The sequence below is a fragment of the Crocodylus porosus genome, unplaced genomic scaffold, assembly GCF_001723895.1.
Source record: "Crocodylus porosus isolate Cpor-Errol unplaced genomic scaffold, CroPor_comp1, whole genome shotgun sequence".
In the NCBI taxonomy this organism is placed as follows: domain Eukaryota; kingdom Metazoa; phylum Chordata; order Crocodylia; family Crocodylidae; genus Crocodylus; species Crocodylus porosus.
This window is the reverse complement of record NW_017728886.1, coordinates 57,849,035-57,872,251: the sequence shown is the minus strand read 5'-3', so window position 1 is coordinate 57,872,251 and position 23,217 is coordinate 57,849,035. Positions and strand designations below refer to the sequence as shown.

The 23,217-nt window shown below is 41.7% G+C and overlaps 1 protein-coding gene across 5 annotated transcripts in view; it reads right to left on the bottom strand.

Annotated features, from left to right (window-relative positions):
- Positions 1-23,217, bottom strand: part of STK31 (serine/threonine kinase 31) — an 81,376-nt gene that overhangs the window by 5,554 nt on the left and 52,605 nt on the right. For 2 of the 5 annotated variants that reach the window (XM_019534668.1, XM_019534695.1), the window contains 11 exons: positions 22,778-22,894; positions 22,174-22,293; positions 21,393-21,524; positions 14,613-14,714; positions 13,471-13,551; positions 11,540-11,665; positions 10,696-10,821; positions 10,333-10,419; positions 9,120-9,269; positions 6,912-7,037; positions 4,788-4,856 (listed from right to left, as the gene is read on the bottom strand). In XM_019534668.1, the coding sequence (XP_019390213.1) occupies positions 4,788-4,856; positions 6,912-7,037; positions 9,120-9,269; positions 10,333-10,419; positions 10,696-10,821; positions 11,540-11,665; positions 13,471-13,551; positions 14,613-14,714; positions 21,393-21,524; positions 22,174-22,293; positions 22,778-22,894 (1,236 nt within the window). The remainder of the gene's footprint in view (positions 1-4,787; positions 4,857-6,911; positions 7,038-9,119; positions 9,270-10,332; positions 10,420-10,695; positions 10,822-11,539; positions 11,666-13,470; positions 13,552-14,612; positions 14,715-21,392; positions 21,525-22,173; positions 22,294-22,777; positions 22,895-23,217) is intronic. The other 3 variants (XM_019534698.1, XM_019534686.1, XM_019534676.1) reach the window with 3 other exon arrangements.

Genomic DNA, 23,217 nt, shown 5'->3' with positions numbered 1-23,217 from the left:
CACACAGCAACAGTGTTAATAGATAAGTATGGCTCCTTTGGGGTGAAAGCATGAGGTAAAAAGGCAAAATAACAGGCCTCTGCAGAAGAGCACAAGATTATTCCAAATAAACTGATTATAGATGAAGCACTCAAGAAGAAAATAAATTTTATGGAGAACCAAGACAAAAGATTAACAGCCAAAAATTTGAACGATTCCCCCAGAAAGAGTTGACCAAGAAAGGAGAAACTGATGTTTAAACCACATTTACATTCTTCTAATTCAAAAACAGTACTAATTGCCTGCCCCTTGGATTCTATGCTTAGCGTACTACACACAGATGGATTGAATCACCAAAAAAATCAGCACTGACAATATAGTGAGTGGTACCTGGTAAGATCACAAAAGAATGGAACATCCCTATGAATTTATTCATGGAAGAAAAAAAAAAAAATCTTGATTTCATTGAGAGCCAAAGGCTATAAAATTACATTACTTTTTCCTGCAAGAATTCATTGTTTGTTTTCGAGATTAAAGTGTTTTGTGACACAAAAGTGTTTCTAACATAGCAAAAACAAGAAGCTGATCGTCTGAAACTAACCATGTGAGATGAGATGCACTTTTCAGACTAACTGATGTCTTATATTATTTTAAGACATATGAAAGCTATAATTGACCTAAATGTTATTTGTTCCTCCTCAGGATTTTAGTTTATTTGATTCTCATATACCTAGGAATTTACCTAAATAGAGCTGGAACTGAGCTACGCAGCAGCTCCTTTAATCTTGCTCTTTTCACTGCACACCCCCAACCTACCACTGATTGGCAGAGGGGCTCAGTGGCCCTGCTGCTCACTCCTAATCATTCAAGAAGCAAAGACTGTGGTTTTAAATATGCCACGGTTTCTACCTCCAACCCAATCAGCAGCAAGCAACAGGGCTGTCAGGGCTCCTTGGCCAATTAACCAAGGGGGTGGAAGGGAGAGGGGGAGGGAGAAGGGGTATGCAGTGAGAACAGTAAGGTTAAAAGGAGGCACTGCGCAGTGCATTTCCAGCCAGATTTAGGTAGATCTTTACTTATAGCGGTATTTTTTTTGTCTTAAAGGACAAGGAAAGGGTTAAATTTTTCAGCCCTTAGGTGAAATGCAAAACTCTAGAACTCAGAGAGGATACCTTTTATTAAAGCAACTGAAAAAAAAAACTCTGACACAAAAAACATCTTTTTCTGCAAGCTTTTGGGCATACATGCCCTTCCTGAGGCTCAGGGAAAACTAAAGATGGCAACTTCATTGCTGAACAACAATACCTCCCTGGCTTTCTGCCACATGACACCACCAGGGAAGGAATGCTGCTATATCTGCACATCAAAGAGCAGCTCACAAAGACACTCTCATGGACCCAGAGGGACAAACTTCCATCTTCAGCATCCTCCATGCAAAAATGAAGTTTATTTTCTACCTACGGGGACTTTTTACCATCTTTAATTTTCCCTGAGTCTGAGGAAGGGTTTTTGTGCCCAAAAGCTTGCAGAAAAGGTAATATTTTGCAAAGTATTAGTCGGTCTAATAAAGGGTACCATCTCTGAATCGAAAGTTCTATCCGCATTTGCCTCAGACCAACATAGCTACCAAATACACCCCTCACTACTTAGGTAGCATGCACCATGTAAAATGAAGCAGTAGGCAGATAGCTGTGTAAGCTTTGGGGGTGATGGGGGGTGGGGGTTAATGGATATTTTTAAAGTTCTAGAGCAATCAGAAATGATATGTGAATAAGAACTGCTCAGCTTTATTTTTAGTTTATGGTATTGTTTTCATAATGTTATTGTAGGAATCATGTTACACTATGTTAAGGGAACATATTATGTCAAAGGTGATGATATTGTTGAGTGTACCAGTACAAGACTAGAACAACCCTTGAGGAATCCATAGTTTAAGACTAATCAAAATACTAATACTGTCAAGGTGGAAGACAGTAAGCTTCAGGCAGATGAAACCAGATACTAGATATGTTAACATTAATACACAAGCAAAGGTGTAATGGGGTAGGTCCACACTTGAGGCAGCCTCTGTCAAACAAGGCAATGCCAGTTCCTGGTGTGCTAATTGCAGTGGGATGATCAGTTGTCACTCAGTCACCTTCTGCTTTTACTCCTCCCCAGAAGTGGTGCCCATGGCTGCAGCCCTTTCCACCCCCTCTATTACACTGCTGCACAGGAGGAAAAAAAGCAAAAAGCAGGGCAAGGTAGTACCTTAGAAACTAACTCATTCAGAAAGGCATGTGCTTTCATAGGCAACAGCCTGCTAATCTGACAAAGCAGGCTACTGCCTACACAAGTGTATGCCTTCCTAAACAAGATAGTTTCTAAGGTCCCTGGTAGATGTTACGTGTAAGACATGATTAAATAGTTAAGCACATCTTAAGTAGTGGGCTGGCTACTTGTTACTGCTATTAATGGCACAATAAAAAGGGAAATAAGTCACAACATTATTCCACAAAATATGCATAATAATTTTGTGGCTGATTTCTGTCATGCCTCACACAGCTCATGTAGCCAGTGCACTGGGCCCACTAGTCAGATGATTGGAGGTTTCAGCCCTGGTACTGCACTCAAGAGCACTCCACACTCAAGTGTGGTCCCAAATTGGACACGCCGCAGCTGCAATCCTGGGACTGCCCCAGAATGCATTCCCCAAGACCATCTATCAGCTGATTTAGAGGCCTTTTTTTCACATTTTCTAGAAAAAAGACAGGACAGAGTGGCACCTTTGGCTGCTGACAGGCATTCACTTAAAGATGCAATGAGGTCTGACTTTCAGTCCTAACAGTAACTTCCTGCCATGCCACACATGCATAGTAGGACACATGATTTTGGCATCAGGGATCAAATCCCAACTGTGCTCACTATCTGGTACAAGGGGAGCCACTAACCTGATGGGTGATCCTAGCCCTGCGACTGCACCAGACTGTGGAACACACTCCAGTACAGTCCTGGGGTCTGAGACTAGGCTGTCTCAGCTGAAACCACACTGGAGCCAATACAAGACTCCAGTGTGATCCCACTGCTGGGACTATCCAGCAGCTGATGGGGGTGGTGAGGAAGGCACGAGAGAAACAAGCACACTTTGGAGCACACAGGCAGCAGTGGTGGAAGGCACCACCAAGGGGTGAGGGGGAGGCATCAACATGTAGATGGTAAGGGGCAGGAGTCAGGTCACTTGGCTTCTCCACCATTTGCCCTTCTGCAGCAAAGGGGGAGGAAGGGGGACATATTTAAGACAACCCTCCAAAAATTAGATTCTAGACATGGAAAACTGTAACAAATCTATAAATTTTCCATATCTAGAATCCACATCTTGGAACTGGATAAATACAGTGGGAAGGGTGGGAAGAGAGGGAGAGAGAAGATATATGTGCAAGAAACACAGAGATATTAACATAAATGTCTCCATCTGGTATACTTCTTCCATTATATGACAACTGGAGTTGTATGCTGTTGCTGTAAATGGGCAATTAAATAACAGAAACTCTGAGTTAAGCTGCAGAAGTGTGGCTAAAGCAGAAAGCCCCAAAAGCCTCTTCCCACATGACTGCAAAGTAAACTTTTTTAGACCACTGGCTTGTCAGCAAAGAAAAGAAAGCAATTAGCATGTTCACCTGAACCAAATCAGATCAAACAGAGCATTAGTCCTTAAATTAGATAATGCAAACAAACTATATTATCATTTAGGAATAACTGATTAATCCAGGGGTAAGCAATCCCTTCCACGCGTGCCAGAGCATGGCACACAAAGAAATTTTGCTTGACACTCATGCCTCGGGGAAGAAGCTGGGGCTACACTGTCACAACAAGGATCAGGTCCCTCATGGCTCCCCCACCATCTGTTCCTGGCATGCCAACATCTTACAAGTTGAGGTTGCAGGTGTTTTTGGCATTCTGCTCAAAAACATTGCCGACCCCTGGATTAATCAAAATATATTACAAAAGAGTTTAGTTTTAGTGGATATATTTGTGTTTGCTTTCCCAGGTTGGAAAAAATGAAGCAGCCTTGTCCACGAAAATTTTAAATCTAGTACCAAATAAAGAAATAGGTGGCATTTGAAGGAAGGAGATAAAGAATCCTGCCTGTCTTAGAACATTCAAGAGAAAGAAAAAATGATCATCTAGCAAAAGCTACCCAAGAAACTGAAGAGGAAACAAGGATGGAAGAAAGGATCCTGAGACATGGCCAAAAAGTTCAAGACATTGATGAAAACAGTTAAATGCAAAAACACAGAGTTAGGAGCACAGAATAAATATTTGTAAAAGCAATAAAAGCTTATACAGGATTAGGCATTCCCATTAGTATTACTAGACAATCCTTGAGCAGGAGAATGGAAGAAATCAACACTATGACCAACATTTTCAAATGCAGGCAGGTACTCAAGACTCCTTTAAAAAAAAAAAAAAATCTGGTCCTTATTTAATTACCTCATCTAAGGCACCAATGTTTGCAAGTTTTGCCCTAAATTTGTAAAGCTATGTTTTATAAATACTAATTTACTATAGTTAATTGTTAGATTAAGACATAGGAGACAACTGTTTTATTTCTCTTACAGGGAAACAGACAAATAACTTCATTCATTCTTCTGTCTTTTCAAATAAGCTTCGATCTGCCTATGATATTTAGGATTCTTACATCCTAATTTCCAATTAAACATTTTCTCAGCCTGACATTCTTAATCTAACATTGGATAAAATTCAGTCAGTATGACATTATATATAGTCTGCACACCTCTCTAAGCTGCTGAACAATAAAGTTAACATACCACATTAAGTCCATCCAATTTAGGAGTTCCATCTTCTTTTATCCTACATTCTTGGTCTTGAACGCAAAGCTGTAAATTAAAAAAAAAGTGTATACACATATATATATATATATATACACACACACATACATACACACACACACACACCCACCCACCCATATAAGGGGGCGTCCATACGCACGAGTGTATGTGAATGTACACACACACAATATCTGTATAACTTCAAATAAGTGTGCGTATAATCCAAGTCTCTCACTGTTTCTCCTTTAGGTTTGCAGGGATCTCTTGTTTCAAATAAAACTCAAATACATGTCTGCAAAAGTTTTAAAGTATAACTTCACAATAATAGACAACATGAAATGGGGCCTCAATTTTCCCAATATCTACCCAAATGTTAGAACAAATATAAGCATTGCTCTTAGTCTCAAAACAGAAAAGAAAACACCATGGGAGAGAAATAAACTTGCACAAATAATAATGAAGCGCCACAATGGAGTCACACATTTAGTTTCAAGTCTACCACCATGTTAAAAAAGGATTAACCACACTTCTTCTCAAACACACAAGTAACCAGCCAGACAGTAAGAGCCATTGTGACTGCCTTATATAAATTTCTAAACATTTTAAGCAAAAAATATATTTAAGAGAAATACCTTCAGGCTTACAAGTCGCCACTATAAACTAGAGCAGTGCTAAAGCCCAGCATCTGAATTTGGCCAAGACACAACCTATTCATCTAATGAAAGTTCAAACAACTGTACTTCAAACAACTGCAGTCATAAAGAATGCAACAAATTCGATCAAATGTTGACTAACGTATTATTTTTTCTTTTGCACCTGAGTGTATGCCATGCCACAGGTAGAATTTTGTGGTATTGTGTCTCTTTACTTAATGCAATAATGCAGCTCTGAGTTGAGCAGTCTCTGAGCTACAGAGAACAGCTGACAGAAAAGATAAGGAATAGAGTAGTACTGACAACAAGCACTATAAAAAACAAAAGCCTTATATTAGCAAGTGTGGCTGTTTAGGGAGACAAGCCATCTTGTAAATTTTATTGAGTAATACATTCATGTGCTCACAAGTACAATTCCCTATTCCCTCTATTCATAGCACTGAGTTTAAAATATGCACACTCAATATGACAGCATGAGTTAAAACAAGTTAGACATAACATTTACTGTTATATATATGCCAACTATATTTTCATGATATTAGCATAACCTCAGTTTCTGGGGGTCTACTGCTGAAGATTTTTTGGACCAATACTGATGGCCGATTATTAACGAGCCATATCGGCCGATACTGATCCAATTGCCAACATGCAGCCCAGCAGCTTGGACAGCAGCATCCGGCTAGTGAGTCAGGGGGCAGTGGCATGGTGGGGCAGATCATGGCCCCAACAGTGAGGGAGGAGGGGGACTGGGGCTGCCCAGCCAGGGCAGGGCTTGGCACAAAGCCATGAGCGGTTCATCAGGGAAGCAAGGGGAGGGAGGGAGGAGTGGCTCCTGCTGCTGCACACACCCCCGGGCCAGGCATAGGGAGCATGTGCCCCTCAGATTTATGTGCCCCCTGGATCTGTGCGTCCACCCCATAGCTCTAGTCCCAGAACCACCACCACCCACCCCAAGCACAGGCCAGCCCCACCCCCTCCAGGAAGAGCCCAGTGCCTCTCCAGCCCCAGCCCATAGCAGCAGCCTGCCCTCGCACCACACACAGATTGTGGGGGGTGCAGCACATGCCCCCTATGGCTGCCCCAGGGGCAAGCGCAGCAGTAGGAGCCACTCCTTGTGCTCCCTGGACAAGCCATTTGCAGCTTTGTCCCATGCCCCTGCCCCTCCATCCCTGTCAAAACCTAAATCTACTCCTCCCCACACCCCTTCCCTCCCCTTTCCCTCTTCACCCCAACAGACTTACCAGCCAGATGCTGCTCTTCAATTTCCTAGGCTGACTGCGTGATCGCTGCGGTTACGCACATCACGCAGCATTTACCAGTGACATTATCAGCCACATCATTCAAAAAAAAAAAAAAAACCAGATTATGTCAATTTTGCTTTTATCAGTACCAATACACTATAGACCGATGTATCAGTGCACCTGTATCAGTTTCTAAAGCAAGAGCCTACCCAGAATAGAAGACAGCCATAGGCATACATGTCAGAGGCTGGAGAAACTGGCTGTCCCATTTTTAGTTCTGGTGAAATTAAGCTCAAGGTCCCAGCTTTCATAGAGTTTGCAGAGGCACGCTGATCCTAGAAGAGACAGAAGTATATCAGTCCATTTTAAATAAGACTGGCAGTATATCAAATCACACATTGCTTCCTATTATCTTGCCCGATTACTTTGCAGCCAGTGCAAAAAGGCAAAATGCAACAGGTAGGTAATAAAAACCTCCTTACCGTTGACAGAATCCAGGAAGACAATGAAAGCAATGCAATTACTGTGCATCACAGAAAAAGCGACACATGAGGTTTTGCTCTCAATTCCTGAACAACCACAATTCAAGAGCTAAAAACCCATTTATGGAAAGTTAAGAGAAAAGTCCTCAACTCTTGTGCCACAAGAGAACAACTAGAATGTTATGATTGGCATGAGGGAAAATCCAATACTTCCTTTGTTTCTGCTTTTCTCTAAGCCACACTAAATACTCAGGCAACTATGAAAGAAATAAATTAATCCAGAACCAAGAAAGAGAATTAAGTTCAGAAAGCTGACTTGGACCAACGCACACAGGATCCGCACTCTGCAAATGTCATCTACAGAGGTTGCTATGTAACAACTGTAGAGATTTGCAAAGATATGCAAAGACACCTACAAGGTTCTGCTTAACTGTACAATGCTCTAGATCAGGGATGTAAAACTCAAATCAGTTAGTCAGTCGTATTCCCTGCCAACCACAAGCTAAGCTGGCTCATGCCACTGGCACTCACCCTCATCACAAAGTGTCACCAATTTTCACTGCCAGCAGTGATCAAAAGCAATAAATAAATTGGACAATGGGAAAAGGGAGCTGGAGCACATTAAATCCTAAGTGCTGCTGCCAGAGAACATGGCTACCAACTGATCTGAGTTCCTGAGAACCCGGTGTCTGGGAACTGACATTGTTCACACAGAGGTCTAGACAGAATTGTCTGTCCTCTTGGTTCATCCAGAAGTGAACATGCTCCTCCGCCCCACAGGCCAGATGACTCCCTCCAACAGGCTGTATTTTTTACATCCTTGTTCTAAAAGCTGAAGCATTCCCTCCCCACTCAGAGAATGTAGGTTATACGCTAAAAGCACCAGATTTAGGATGTGGGAGACATGGAGTATAGACAAATGTATATTTATAGCAGCTTCAGAAGCTGCTTAGGTGTACACAGCAACTGTTACATGTGCATGGGCCCATAATGATACAAATGAGCCTAAACAAAGCAGAGTTAAAGTTGAAGCAGTTTTGCTACACTTGGATCCCTACAGGTTCATGTACATGTAACAGTTATAGTGTAACAGCAGCCAGGTGCTCCCAAGCAGCTTATAGCCCTCGCTTTCAGAAGCCACTACACATGTACATTTGTCCATGCCCCTAGTTGTTTCATAGTTTCATAGTTTCTAGGGTCGGAAGGGACCTGAGGAGATCATCTAGTCCGACCCCCTGCCATGGCAGGAAAGAATACTGGGGTCAAACGACCCCAGCAAGGTGTTCATCCAACCTCCTCTTAAAAACCCCCAGGGTAGGAGCCTGCACCACTTCTCTTGGAAGCTGGTTCCAGATCCTAGCCGCCCTGACCGTGAAGTCGCGCTTCCTGATATCTAGCCTAAACCTGCCCTCTGCCAGCTTGTGACCGTTATTCCTGGTCACTCCTGGCAGTGCTCGGGGGAACAGGAACTCCCCCAAAGCCTGCTGATCCCCCGACTAGTTTGTAACAGGCCACCAGATCCCCCCTCAGCCTTACTCGCAGTTCTGCAAGCCTTCCAGCTCATCTTCTCTATGCCCGTGTCAGACTGCTTCCTTCTCATCCCATTTTGGCTGCCAATAGAACAGAACAGACAACTCCTGTTCCAAAACCAAAATGCAGCCTGCTGGGAGAAGAGTCCTAGCTGAGCCCCTGCAACCTGAAGATGCTGCACACCACATCTCCTTATGTTGCTTTTCTTTCACCTATCTCTGAAGCACTTGGTGCTGGAATGGGCCTTCCAGGCCAGAGTGCTTTCCCTAGAAGGGTCCACAAAAATATCTGCTTCTATCCCTCCCAGAGACAGAGAACAAAGGTATTCATGACTTAACTCGTACTGAAAAATTCTTAGTGTAACTAAGGAAACTCTTAATTAAATTTGAAAATCTGTTTCTTTACCTCTGATCTGGTGAAGTCAAAATCTCCCACAAGTCCCTGCTCTCGATTCACAGCAAACACATTATTTTCGTGCAATGATCCATGCACTATATCAGCTCTGTGCAGTGTATGCAACCCACATGCCACTCCTTTCATCACTTTTAATACTTCCTAATGAAAATAAAAAAAGAATTTGGACAGAAAGAGTAAAGCAAAAAGCCCCATCATACTTCAAAATCCAGGACAACCTCAAGTATTATGAATTCCTATACATTTATTCAGTTTCCAGCGTAGGTACCTTTATGAGGAGCTAAGTCACACTTTGTAAGATTCTGATTACTTGTACAGCCAGTCAAATAACACTCAATCACAGCTTGATGAATCACTGAAGTTCTGAAAAAATAACGTAATCATACCTTGGGATTTATGGATTTATATGTGGGTCATGGAAAACAGTGCAAGAGAAAAAGCCATTCCCAAAACTTATGACTACTACTTATTGGAAAAGAAATATATTTGGGCAGGGGGCTGGACTCGATCTCCCGAGGTCCCTTCCAGCCCTAATGTCTATGAAATCTATATAGCCTCTGGCTAGGTGGCCTTATCTATCTAAATGTATACCTATCTAGATCTGCATTTATATCTATAGATCTAGACCATTTTTGCTACCTTGTTTTTCTCAAAATGACTTGCAAAATGACCACTATACATACATACACACACACACACACGTATATACACGTGTATACACACACACACACACACACACACACACACACACACAGAGCTATTGACTGGGTATAACTAGATCTAGATGTATGCGCACACACACAGATCTAGTTCTATCTATCTAGATCCCATGTGTCTGTGCGTAAAAAATCAGGACCTAGAAGCTTCAGTACAGAAGTATAGTATGTACTATTTTAAAATTTGTATAACAGGCATAATGATTCCCGTACTTAGAAAAAACAACAACTAAAGTAGGGATTTTCAAAAGGAGCCTAAGGAAATAGGATACCCCCCTGAAAGGCAAGCTCTTGGCACCTGGATACTAAATTGGGGTATTCAGAAAAATACACACCAGCCTATACTTTCACAACATACTCACTACTAATAGAAGTCTGTCACACTTTGTTCAATAGTAGAAGGTAATGTGAAATAAAGAGAAGGGTTTGCTTTAAGCATTTGTCAAAAAGACCTTGTTGAAATCCTGAATGAGTTACCTATTACTTACTTCTGAAGTCAGAGGCTTACTAGCTTGCAATGCTCCCAGACTTGCTCCTGGGTAATATGGAACCATTAGATAAGCCAAAGGATCAGACTTTAAAAAAGAAAAAAAAAAAACACAAAAAGAACACAAGATGAATAATGGGATTCTATTTCAAGTATTAAGAAAATAGCAGAGTTAACATTTTACAGCTCTAGTCCATATTAAGTCCTCACTAAACCAAATCAATTCTTCTGTTTGCTTATTTAAGTTCAGCATGGAAGATGTGACTATTCAACACTTTCATTAAAAAAATTAAAATGTTTAATAACCAATTACATATCTCTAGCTGACATCAACAAACTAAAGGGACATCCATTTAGAACTTGCCTTGCACAAAAAAAGGTGTATCAGCTGTAATAATCCAGATTTCTCCTTCAACCCACTCCAAGCTCTATGATACTTAGCTGCTCTTTCTATCACTTTGGCCTCTGTGTTCACATCTACTGAATATCCCTGAAAACAAAACATTCAGTTTTTATTCCTGAATTAATATTATGAAACCACTCACTGTTCCTAGCACACCATATTTTTAAGACCAATTGTGTCTCATTCTCCTGGTGTACTGTATTCCAGCGTTCAATATGGATTGAGATACTGATCCCAAAGTTACTCTATGACCATCTAAGAAGGTTGCACTAGAAGTCAGATATATTTCCCTGCTACTTGAACTTACCCAGCCAAGTAATAGTAAGAAAAGCTGTTTACAGCTCTGCCACTGTCAAATTTGAACTTCCTGATCTCCTGAACTCTGGGTAGGGTAAGGCAAGAAAACATGACACTGGAAAGGAGAAGCTCCATGTGAGAATCAGTAGTAAAGGTGCTGGCAGGCCCTGGATGGGGACCGGATGCACCAGGAACACGGAATGACAGTCCAAAGGAGGTGGCAAGCCCACTGGGTTTCAAGACTAACAGAAGGATAAAGGAACATATTTACCATTGCTTCCCCAAAAAAATGAAAGACAGGAAGAGAAATGTACACAAAAGACAGGAAAAATGACACTGTTCTGGTAGTGTTTAAAGGGTGCAACCAAAATTATTAGCATGGGGAGAGATCAAATTAAAATTAACAGTCAAAGCACTAGAAAAGGAGTTACTAAGTTTACTTAAAATTAATAAACTTAAGTAATCAATAACTCAAGTGAAGCTGGAACTAGAAGTAAAAGAAAGTTACCTTTAAAAGAACCTTCTGATCTTGAACCTCAGAACACACTAAAGGCCGCTTGGCGCTCAGTTCCTTCAGTGGTTCAGCATCTAAGAGGTCTCGTTCCAAACTGAGCGTCAGAAGCCCACCAGAATTCTAGAGTGTACACACACACAAAGTAGCATGATAATCCAGTCACTGTGCATATTTAACATCATATGCACTACTGAATGCTTGATGCATAAAACCCTCTTAAGACAATACATCACATTTATCATAATGTAAGGAAGACCAATTTCAAGCTTAACATAATAATTGCTTTAACACAGGAAAGATGTTCTATTTGGTGCTTTATTTCTCCTTTGTGTTAACTCAAACATCATTCCTTTAATGTGGATAGTCTGGGCTTAATCTTTCAGTATTGTACCCAGGAATCACAGACAGCCTTTATACTAGCTAAGACATTAAGGACTCATGGCTCTGAGGAAAACTGCAGATGCTGTTTGTTTTCTTCTTTCTACATAAGAAAGGTCCAGGTTATACTGCATGGTGTCACAGTAAGATATTTTTCACAGGCCAAGTACATACTTCAAACAAGTTAGAGATTTCATTATTCACAGTGTGAAGTTTTCTCTCCCACTCATGTCTCTATCCCCCTTGTCACTTGCTTAAGCCAACTTCAAACATGGTATCCAGCCTTCATGCAAACTATATAATCATCTTTCCCACTCACATTTGCTCTATTTGCCAATGGAAAACAGACACTGGAAACCAGAATTTCACCAAGGATTTTAGGGAGCTGACAGGATATAAAGCAAAACCTAAATTTGTATGACTACATTTAGGAGTTGAAAGAGAAGTCAAGAGCAAGTATACTGAAGAATTCTCATTGCTTACTACAGAGGTCTTTGATAGTTTCTATTTTCTGGGATAGTTAAAGAAATAATCTCCCCTGCATTCCAACACATGCTCCAGGATGCCCAACCTAAGAGACATCTACCACCACTGCCCAAAAAGTAATTGTCACAAAAAAATACTAAGTATACATGGAATGAAATTACCATGTAAAATATATTTTACATGGAACTTATAAACTCAAATCTAAGATGACCATGAATTTAAGACACCCAACACTAATAAGATTCTATACGAATGTATACATTCGTTATAATTTTCCATGTATAGAATCTAATTATTGGACTGTAATTCAAACCTCCCACCAGTGCAGCGGGACAGGCAGTGAGGAGGCAGGTAGAATGGGGAGGTAAAGCAGCTTGTTCCTGCCTCCTACCTGTCCGTCCCCCCAGCCTCGGGTCTCCCCTTCCTCCTAGCCTCTGCTATCTGCTACAGGGCCACACTCAGTGCCCCAGGATGCAGCATGCATGAAGCCTGGCAGCACAAAGGATGGGTAAGGGTGGGGAGAGGGAGAGGGACAAACAGGGGAGCAGAGGTTGTGTGGTGGGAAAGATGGGGGAACAAGAGGTTGCAGAAGGGAGATGGCAGGGTGCAGATGTGGTTGGGGGAGAACAAGCAGCAGCTGCAGCTATGGCCCCAACCTTGGACAGGGTCTGGAGCCCATGCCACAGCAGTCACCTGCCCCCCCCCCATACTTTATTTTAAGACAAAAGGGGGTGTCTTCTTAAAATCATGTAAATAAGGCAAAACAAATTCCAAGACTAAGAGCTCAACCACCTTTCATCTCTGAAGTTATTCAGAAAAGATGGAAATAAATGAGACAAGTTAAAAAAAAATTAAGCCAGTGAATCTGCCACGACTTCAAGAATATGCAGAAGGACAGAATCCTTTTAAACAGTACTGAGAGAGACAAACTATGGCTGTAACAACATAGACAAGAAAACAGCAGCCCATGACAGACACACACAATATGGAACCTAGTTCATGTTCTAAGGGATGATCTGGAAAAAGAAGGATTCTGGTTCGAAGACGAAGTGACTGCTTACCATATACTTTTGAATCCCTGCTTCTGGGTGAAGAAGTGGCAGCTCAGGGAACCATTTCTGCACGAGGTAATTAAGCTTCTCCTGAACGAAGAATATGTTCATCAGTATCACCACCCCAGGACAGGACAGGTACAACTGTATGTCAGAAGTTACAGCAGCTGAAGTTCAAACAGTATGCCCATAAAATACATTTAAAAATATATATATATATATATATTGAGCTGAATTTAGCATGACTGCTCCTCCCCACATCAGCACCACTCTAAACATAATTACCTGTATAGTTTTTCAGAATTAATAACTGTCCAAAGTGAATTGTTTTAGAAAATAGAATTTTGGAGGTAACTTCAAGGTTTTGTGCGGACTCACTCATCTCTTCCAGGAATATGATGCACCCCCTTGGCATTAACTCAATACTTGGATTCAACACAGCATCAGAACAGAAACTGGATACTGGGAAAATTGAGGAGGAAACACTCCCTCCCCCAACCACAAGCCAACTAAACCTCAGAAAAAGAAACAAGCAGCCAGATGGCTAGGCTCAAGGCAATAAAAGAGAAGAGCTGATTATCTGCAACCAGCACCACATGGCTGTACCATGTGTAGCTGACTATGGTAATGGGTCATGCCCACAACCATAATCCCAAAGAGATAGGTAAATCAAGAGTCCCGGTTCTGCTCTACATAACTTAAAATGAAGACCCATGGGTTCCTATTCTATTTCTCCAAGCAGTGGGATCACTGGTATTTACCCTGCCTTGATGTCTCAGGAGAAACATCCCCACATTTTGTGCTAGTTGTAAGTGAACTCTTGTCCTATAGGTAAGCATATTTCTTCAGCAGCTGAGCCCAGACTGTCACCTTCCAGCTACTCCGGACTGAGGACCATCTTTCCTCTTACTAGCTCAATTGGAAAAGCTGAATTGATACACAAAAGTCAAAACAATCAGTTCTTCTTCCTCCACCCATGACATTATTTCAGAAGTGTCACTGAAGATGAGCACATCATTAGACTTCAGTACTGTGTTAACAGCCTTGTTTTTATTTTAACCAGAATGAATATCTAAAATTCAAAATAGCAAATGCAGAAGTTGCCCCCAAAATTACTTAGTTTAAAACTGCTTAAATAATTAAATACTTACTAATTCTTTTTTTTCTTTATGTATTTTCTGAAAGAGGCTATTCCGCAGTGCAGTGATTTCTTGTTTTATTTTCATCATTTCAGAGTCATTGTAATCATCTGTCTGCATGTAAGAATAACAAAAGTTATCATATATACTTTTCAAGATAACATAACTTACTACAGAAGATTTAAGTGAAAGCTTCCATATCACATCATTCCTTCACTTTTTCCTTGGAAGCCTGGAGAAACATTTCCACTTTTTTTTCCCAGTAGTCTGGGACCTGTCAAATGAGTTTTTCCCCCAGTACAGGGGGAAAACATCACCTTTATTTAATTTGTTACTATACAATAATTTCTGACACCACTATATTATTACCCATGTACCTGGAAGAGGATATCATAAAAATACTTGACAAACTTCTCTAGAGAGCAGTTTACAATGCTGTTATATCGTAAAGAAAGCATTGCCAGCAAAGGTCATTTAACAGACCATCCCAAAGTTTAGCTTCCCCTCGGGTCCAAGACACCTGGACTATAAGAAAAAATTAGTAGGAGAAAGGTAAATTGGACGAAGCCAATTAGCTAGTACATCTGTTCCCAGAGAGCTCTGACCTTCTTCTCTGGTGAAAAGTTTCTGACCTTCTTCTCTGGTGAAAAGTTTCATTTGCGCTTTCAGCAGGATGCAAAGAAACGGATAGGTAGTGGCCCAGCTGATGAGCAACCATTTTGAGCAATTCTTCTGTTACCCATTTTGGTGTGAACAGCATCACTACTGCTATTCTCTCTGACAAAGTTATTTCACCCAGGCAGGTCTGGCATGGTATTTCAGCATTTTAATTGAGTCCCTTGTTCCTTTTTATGTATAGCATGGTAATTCACATATCTGACTGGGCCAGGATATTTTCTCCTCCAAATTGTTCTGGAAGTCTCAAGACTCACCACCCTATTCATTTCCAGGGAGGGTTTACTCTTGATCCCTTCTAACCTGGAACAATCTCTTTACATTTTGTAGATGCCTGAATAAAAGAGCTACTGCTCCTAGCAGCAAATGCCACAAGGAAGCCACGGCCATGATTATCATAGGCCAGGTGAGAGCCTGCTCATATGACAATTGCTCAGACTTCACCTTGGAAGAACTCTGGCCAATTCTGAACATTAACTATGACAAAGGGCTTTTCAGAACTAGGCAGATAAACGTCTTCCAGGTCTGTTAACAGCCAGTATTCTAACAGAGAACTGCAGCACCAGAAGCTATAGTCTCTATCTCATATTCGAGAGCGTTTGCAGACTGTGGCAGGCCAGTAGGGGGTGCTCTGGTGTTCAGCCATGCATCTCACTGTGCCCAACCACCTTCCAGGCTCCAAGCGTCTACTGGGGGCGTCTCACATACAGCAGACTCCCTTCCCGGAGCCCACTTGCAAGCCTGGGGTAACGATGCCACCACCCAGAGTCTGGACTGATCATGGACCTGTGCCCCCTGGGAAACAGGCCTAGCAATCCTTGAGGGTACTTAAACCACTGCAGAAACTTGGGGTGCTTCCCACAGCCTGAAGCACAAATAGTGCTGAAGCACAAATAGTCAGCCAAACCAAGGGGACCCCAAGGCATAATCTAGACCCTCTCCCAATAAGTCTCCCATGCTAGGTACAAAGGAGAGCTTTACTGGTTACAAGGAGTAGGTTTGAAACAGGGTACAGGGTAGAGCGATATCAGAGAAATATCTTAGAGCAAACAGTGGTGTGGTAGTTTTTGATTACACATCTGTGTTACTGCAAGCTATATATCTAGTTAGATCTCAAGTAGCTTACTCCTGAGTGTCATCCAGAGGCAGGTAGAGATTTCCTCTGGAGGCAGGCAGTTCATTGATCATGAGTTTCGAGAAAGAGAGTTTCAGATTGGCCAGCTTTTCTGAGAGTTCTCATCATGGCTACTGCCCCTCCTCCTGGGCAGTCCTTCACTTACATAGCCCTTATGACCTCATTTACCTGATCCAATGAAGGCCAGCAACTGTTGGCTGCCCAACAACCAATTTGAAATGCATCACTGCTTACCAGGTACGCTGGCAAGGTCTTTAGCCCCCTCCCAGTCAGGTCAGCATTGCTTAGAACCACAGGGAGTTTAAGCCCCCCACCCAGGTACATGTGGCCAGTCACACAGGCAGAGGGAACAGGTTTCCCCTTCCCTCTGTAATGTATCCAGCTCAGGTTACAACTCAGGGTTACCTGAAGCTCATGAGGCCAGAGGTGTCTGCCCTCTGCAGTGACCATAGTAACCAAGTTGTCAGATAGAGTTTGGGGAAAGACAGAGATGGTATTCTGCCACATAGACAAAACAAAGGTTACGTGTACACGATGCTTTAAAGCAGGTTAAATGCTTCTGCACTGCTTTAATGGTGTTGGTGTTTGCACACATCAGCAGCATACTGCAGCTTAAATAACTTTGGGGCACAGCAAACTAAAGCACCTCTAAGGAGTTTTAGTTTGCTGTCCTATAGCCACGAAGCACAGCACCGGGCTCTGAGGCTCAGGAACCGTGCAGGCAGCCCACGCAGACAGCCTGGCAGCAGCCCAGGAAGGCAGGCTCCGTCAAAGGGGGAAAAAAAAACCAGAAAGCCTGATTTTATTTTCTTCTCTGGAGCCTGCCTGCATGAGATGTGCGGAGACCCGGTCCCTCCCTCTGTGGCTGTGGTACCCCCCGGGACCACCTGTGCTGGGTGTCTGCAGGCAGGTGCCACTGCTGCCATAGAGGGAAGCACCAGCTCTTCCCCTGCAGCCCAGAGACCACTCCACCTGCCGGTGGCTCACCCTCCCCTCCCCGCCACCAGAGAAGTAGGTAAGACATGGGTGTAGATGATACGGGAGTACTTCACCCTAAATTGAAGCTGTGTTTTTAAAAACCCACCACTTCAATTTAGGGCCCGTTTCATCTACACATGCCCCAAGTCTTCCCTGGCAACCCATTCAGCCTCTTAAAATATAAGACAGCATGGACTTCTCAATTCTTTTTCTTCCTCTGAAGAAAACAGATTAGAGCCGTTTTTGCATGAAACTGACTGCTGCAATACCTCCCAGAGCTGGAAAAGAACAAAACTTTAAGACAGTTTGATCCTTGTTACCTAGTGGGGCGGGAGAGAGGAGGAGAGGCAAAAAGCCAAAGCTGCAGAGTACAGCACAAAAAAGGTAGACAGACAGATATTCGGACCGTTCTTTAACTCACAGAGGTTTATACAAAGCGCCACAAGTTAAAGCAGCCCTCCAACCCAACAGACGGATCAGATCACCTGCTGGGTCAATGTGAGGGGGGGAGGTTGGAAATCAAGCCTGCCTACACTGGCCCTCCTAGCCAGCAAGATCAAGACTGCCTGCACCGCCCCTTTCCTCAGCCCTGCTCCCACCCTCCTCCCAGCTCCAGGACTGTTGGCATCAGCCCAACCCAATGTGCAAAAAGTTAACACAACACAAGTTCCCCAAGGCACTCTAAAGCATAAAAACTTTCATCTAATACCTCATTTTTCTCACAATCAGCCACTTTAAAAGTGCCCTGCAGCCACGCACATGTGTCACGGCACACTTGTAGAGCAATTTCAGGGCCCAAATGCACAAAAAGCTTGTGTAAGTGCCTAAACAGTCTCCCATCATCACCAGCATGAAGTTAACTTGGAGTAGGTTCCCAAGAAACACAATGATCCTGGCTTAATACCCAATTCCTAGGGGCAGATATTCAGCTGCAGGTATACAGATTTAATTTTCTTTGAACAGACAAAAAAGTGCTATCTAGCCACTTAGTTTATTGCCATAGCTCACTGCCAGCCTCATCCTCTACACACACAGTACCTAGGAAATATTTATTTAGTATCAGTAATGTTCTATGGAACACAACTATTTAAGTAACCACATGAAGACACTGAGTTTCAAGCAAAGCAAGTGATTAACAGACAAAGTTTAGAGGACTACACTAAAGTTTCTGATTTCTTTCTAAGGGTGGCTTTTATCTTCCTACTTGAAAGTATTTAAAGAAGTAGTCTCTTTCAGAAGCAGTTAGCACAAGCTCTTTGCCAAGGGAGCCACAGATGCAACGAACTAAGGGATGATGAAAAAAAAAAATCTGAGTTCCAAAACTCCACAAAGGGCTCTTCTGAGGACACTGAACTAGGAAAATTTTGAACTTTAGACTTGAATAAATACTGTAAGAACCAAGGACTTCCAACCTTCTGGGGGGTAGTTTTGGACCAGTCTCAATTCATGCAGGTAAATACAGGAGCTTCAACAAGCTGTCTAAATCGATCACCATTTCTAAATCTAAGCAAGTCCTTGAATGGCAAGCAATCCTGCAAAATTTCTTCTGTGGCCTTCCAGGTAAAAAGGAATACTGCCAGCAATTTGGCCAACTCTCCCACGCTGGAGTAAAAAAGCAGAAGGACAGAACTTGGCAGGGGAGGAAAGTCATGGAAAGATGACCCTGATATTGCAATACAATAAAGAACCATCATTCAGCACTCCTACCTTTTCCAAATACAGGGACTGCAATACAGGGACTTGGCAGTGCTACGTTTGCCAGCACCATAACTGAAAGAGACCTGGGGGTTGTGATAAGCCACAGAATGACCATGAGCCACTAACACGATGCTGTAGCTGGCAGAGCAAATCAAACACCGTCATGCAGCTACCACTGCCTCTCAAGCAAAACTTAGCACATCATCCTCCCACTCTACTTGGCCTCAGTTAGACCACAGCTGGAGTACTGTGTCCAACTGTGGGCACCACACTTCAGGAAGGATGTGGAGAAGTTTAAGAGAGTCCAAAGGAGAGCCATGCATATAATTAGAGGTCTGGAGAACAGGTCATACGAGTGGAGGCTGAAAGACATGGGACTGTTCAGCCTGGGGAAGAGAAGACTTAGAGGGAATTTGGTGACAGCCTATAAGTATATTAGGGGCGTACATCAGAGCTCGGAAGAACATTTGTCCACCAAGGCATCCCAGAGGAAGACAAGAAACAATGGGCACAAACTGACTGAAGATCGCTTCAGACTGGACTTGAGTTGTAAAGAAGTTTTTCCTTAAGTGCCAAAGAACTGGAACACATACCCCCCCCCGCAACACACACCACCCCCCACCAAGAGGTGGTACAGTCACGTACCCTGGCAATCTTCAAAAAGCATCTTGATGCCCACCTTGTTGGGGTCATCTGACCCCAACACTCCTTCCTGCTCAAGTGCAGGACCCGATGATTTTGTAAGGTCCCTTTCCAGTCCCTAACATCTATAAACCTATGGATATAGAGGGCATGCTGAACCCACACAATCCAAAGAGACAGAGAAAATACAGTGAAAGGATAGATGCAGCATGGCCAAACCTTGAAGTCTCACAAACAAGTATGAACTGTGTCTAGTATTGTCTGGAAAGATGAGCAAACCTCTCAGGCTGCAGTCTTGGGCTGGAGAAAGGAGCAGGGACCAGAATTCTAACAAAAATCTTATGCTCCTTTCCCATCAAATGCCAAGTCTACACAGTGAATTTAAGGTGCTCAACAGTGTCACTTTCAAAAACTCCAGAAAGTCCTGGGTAGAATGCCTCCTACACTAGAAGCAGTGCAGCCACAGACTATACTGTGGTCTAGTCATTCAGCAATGCTTACTAGCCCCATGTAGCACAGTGCAAACATAGCTGTTCAGGCTAGGAGACAGCCAGTTTGAGCAACACAGGTGTGCTTAAAAGTACAGCTAGTAAACACAATAAGTTTACTATGTACATGCCTAAGTTGCATTGTTCTCAGAATCATTACCCCAAATTTATCTGACAAATGAACTTCACAGACTGTCTGTTTCTCCTGCAAGCAAAAGAATCACAGTATTTTTCAAAATCACATCACCCTTCTATATATAAAATCCTATTCCTACTGCTGTCCAGTAGGCTCTCTTAACTTTAAAACTCCCTTGGAAGCTTCCACCCTCCTACAATGCTCATAATCAGATATTTGGGTGTTCTGTGTAAGTGTATTTTTAAAGCCAAGCAAACACTACCATACACAAGAGTATGGCTGTACCTTCATCTTACCTAACACCCATTTTTCTCTCTACAGTATATCCATTACATTTAAACTCAAGACTAAACTCCTGGAAACAAGGACCATGTTATATATTGTTGGACATTAAAACCGAAATATCTAGAGTTCGCATTATTACATACTCTTACCCAGACTTATTCCCTACTAGAATTAGGGGAATATTCACTTTTTATGACGCATTTTGTCAACAAATAAGTGATAGCTATGAACCATCAACAGGTATGGTGTACATGTTGCTGGTGTTGTGGCAAGAGGTTCAAACCTATTACTAAATTGTTTGTTTGTTTTCATGCACTTAAAACAGAGGATAACTTAAAACATGGAGCTAAACTTTGAGAAAGTCACTGAACAAAACAGTGTGCTGGTCTGGGAGACAAGGAAAAAAGGAAACTGAAAAACTAGGTAAGAGTGGAAATGTTCATACAACCCATGCTGGAAACTGGTGTGGCTGTGCCACCTTTGTACTACATGGAAGAATGAAACATCTTTCCCCTTTCCAAAAAAACTGACCACAGAGCTACCAAAGTTTGGTCTCTTAAACAGGTGCATGAACAGCAGCAGTAGTCAAAATGGTTTAACATGAATTCACCTCTAAATATCTGTTTAGCTATGACTTAAGGAATGCATCTTCAAAACAGCACGTACAAACTATCAGCAGTGATTACCACTTATCTGGGATAAACAAGTTTACATCTCTGTAGTATGGTCTTAAAAAAACTGGAACAATTCCATACTTCTTCCAAGTTGTTTTTTTCCACCAACTTCCATCTCAGTCGTGCCTTTAAGCTTTTCAAAGCCTTCTTAATTAATAACAAGTTCTCAATATTGGGGCTCCTATTCAACCATTCCACCATCTGCTTTTTAAACTAAATAAAAAACAGTAATTAAATCAATGCATTTTTAACATGTTCTAATACATTTAGAGCAGTGACTTTCAACAGTGCGCAGCAGATCAGATCCTTTTCAGGATACCACACAAGTACTATTAAGTGTGCAAACACCTACACATGGTTCAGAAGATTAACTCAGGAAATTTCAAATAGGAATCCACAGTGCCAAAAACATTATAAGCTGTCCTGGTCTGAGTTCCTTGCAACAACAACAACAAAAAAGCCCTATATTTTTTGACTGTGGAAAAATAAAGTGAAAAGCTAAGAGTTGGCATTATCCAAAGAGGTGTACCAATATATCGTTCCATATCAGCACCGATAAAAGCAAACTTGACGTTATCAGCAATCTGCATCTACCAATAGCCTTAAAAGTTATGTTTCATGATTTTTAAGAGTCCAAAGGCTCCAATCTTACATTATTTTATAAAAAGCATTTTAAAGCTTTAGTTAAGCAATAAAAACCTGTATTTCTCTTTTAAAATAAAACTACCTTTCTAACCAGTGTGCACATACAAACTTCAATGAAAAAAGAAAAAAAAGGAAACTGAACTCTTAAAAACAGAGTTCAGAAAAAATCATTAACACTAAACAGTGTGATAGACAGACAAACTAAGGATAAACTGACCTCCACACTGGCCAGGTATTTGCTCTGCACTATAGTAATTAAATATTGCTCTTGATGGATTTTCTGTATAACTTTATTGTATACATTTAAGAGTATTTTCTTATCTGCTTCATCTTGCTCCTGGATTGAATTGCATATAAAGCAGGAGATAAAAGGCTTGCAGTTATTCTCAGTTTATAAGAGTTAATATCTAAGGTCTAAAAAGCTTTGTTGAAAATACCATTAATGGTATTAAATGGCTTATGCATCAGATTTTTCTCTCTCTTCTTAAGAGAATGGAAATGTACAATTTACCAGACTTAAACAGTTCACCAACTAGTTACAATAAAAGAAAGATGACCATATTTTTATACAAGGCTTTATTTTTATTATATTCTGTATTCTATAAAAATGATCTTTTTTACTGTATATAAACAGATTTCTTGAACAGACACTAAATGTCACCATATGTATCATCTACTTTCCCCTCATTCATTTTTAAGAAAAAGGTGCTGCCTTGTAATGATAAAAAGCAAACCACCTGGTAGATTAAAAAGCCATGATAGGTATCAGAGTTGTATAGACTAATCAGAGAACAAACAAGTTAGGAATGCCAGGAACTTACAACTAAAGAAATCTCCAGCTCTTTGCAAATATTTGACTCAACATTTTCAAGAACTTCATCCACATTACCAACCACTTCTTCTGAATTCAAAGTTACTTCTGATGTCAAGTCAAAAAACTAGAAAGAAGGAAGAAAAAGAACTGAATGTTATACTTAAAAGTTAATGTTTTATGCAAACACGGAAGTAATTTCTATTAGGAGTGTGTGAAATTGGCTGCATTTGATTCAAATTCGGATTTGGCTCGAATTGGGGACAGTGATGCGATTTGTTGATTTGGATTGCTGTCCCAATTTGATTTGACCGAATCTGAAAATTCGATGCCGATTCATAGAAACAGCAATTTGGCCACAGACGCCGCTTTAAAATGTTTTTTCTACACAACTTGAGGTACCAGGTGACAGCTGCGATGGTGGGGCAGATGAAGCATCCCAAAGGGCCG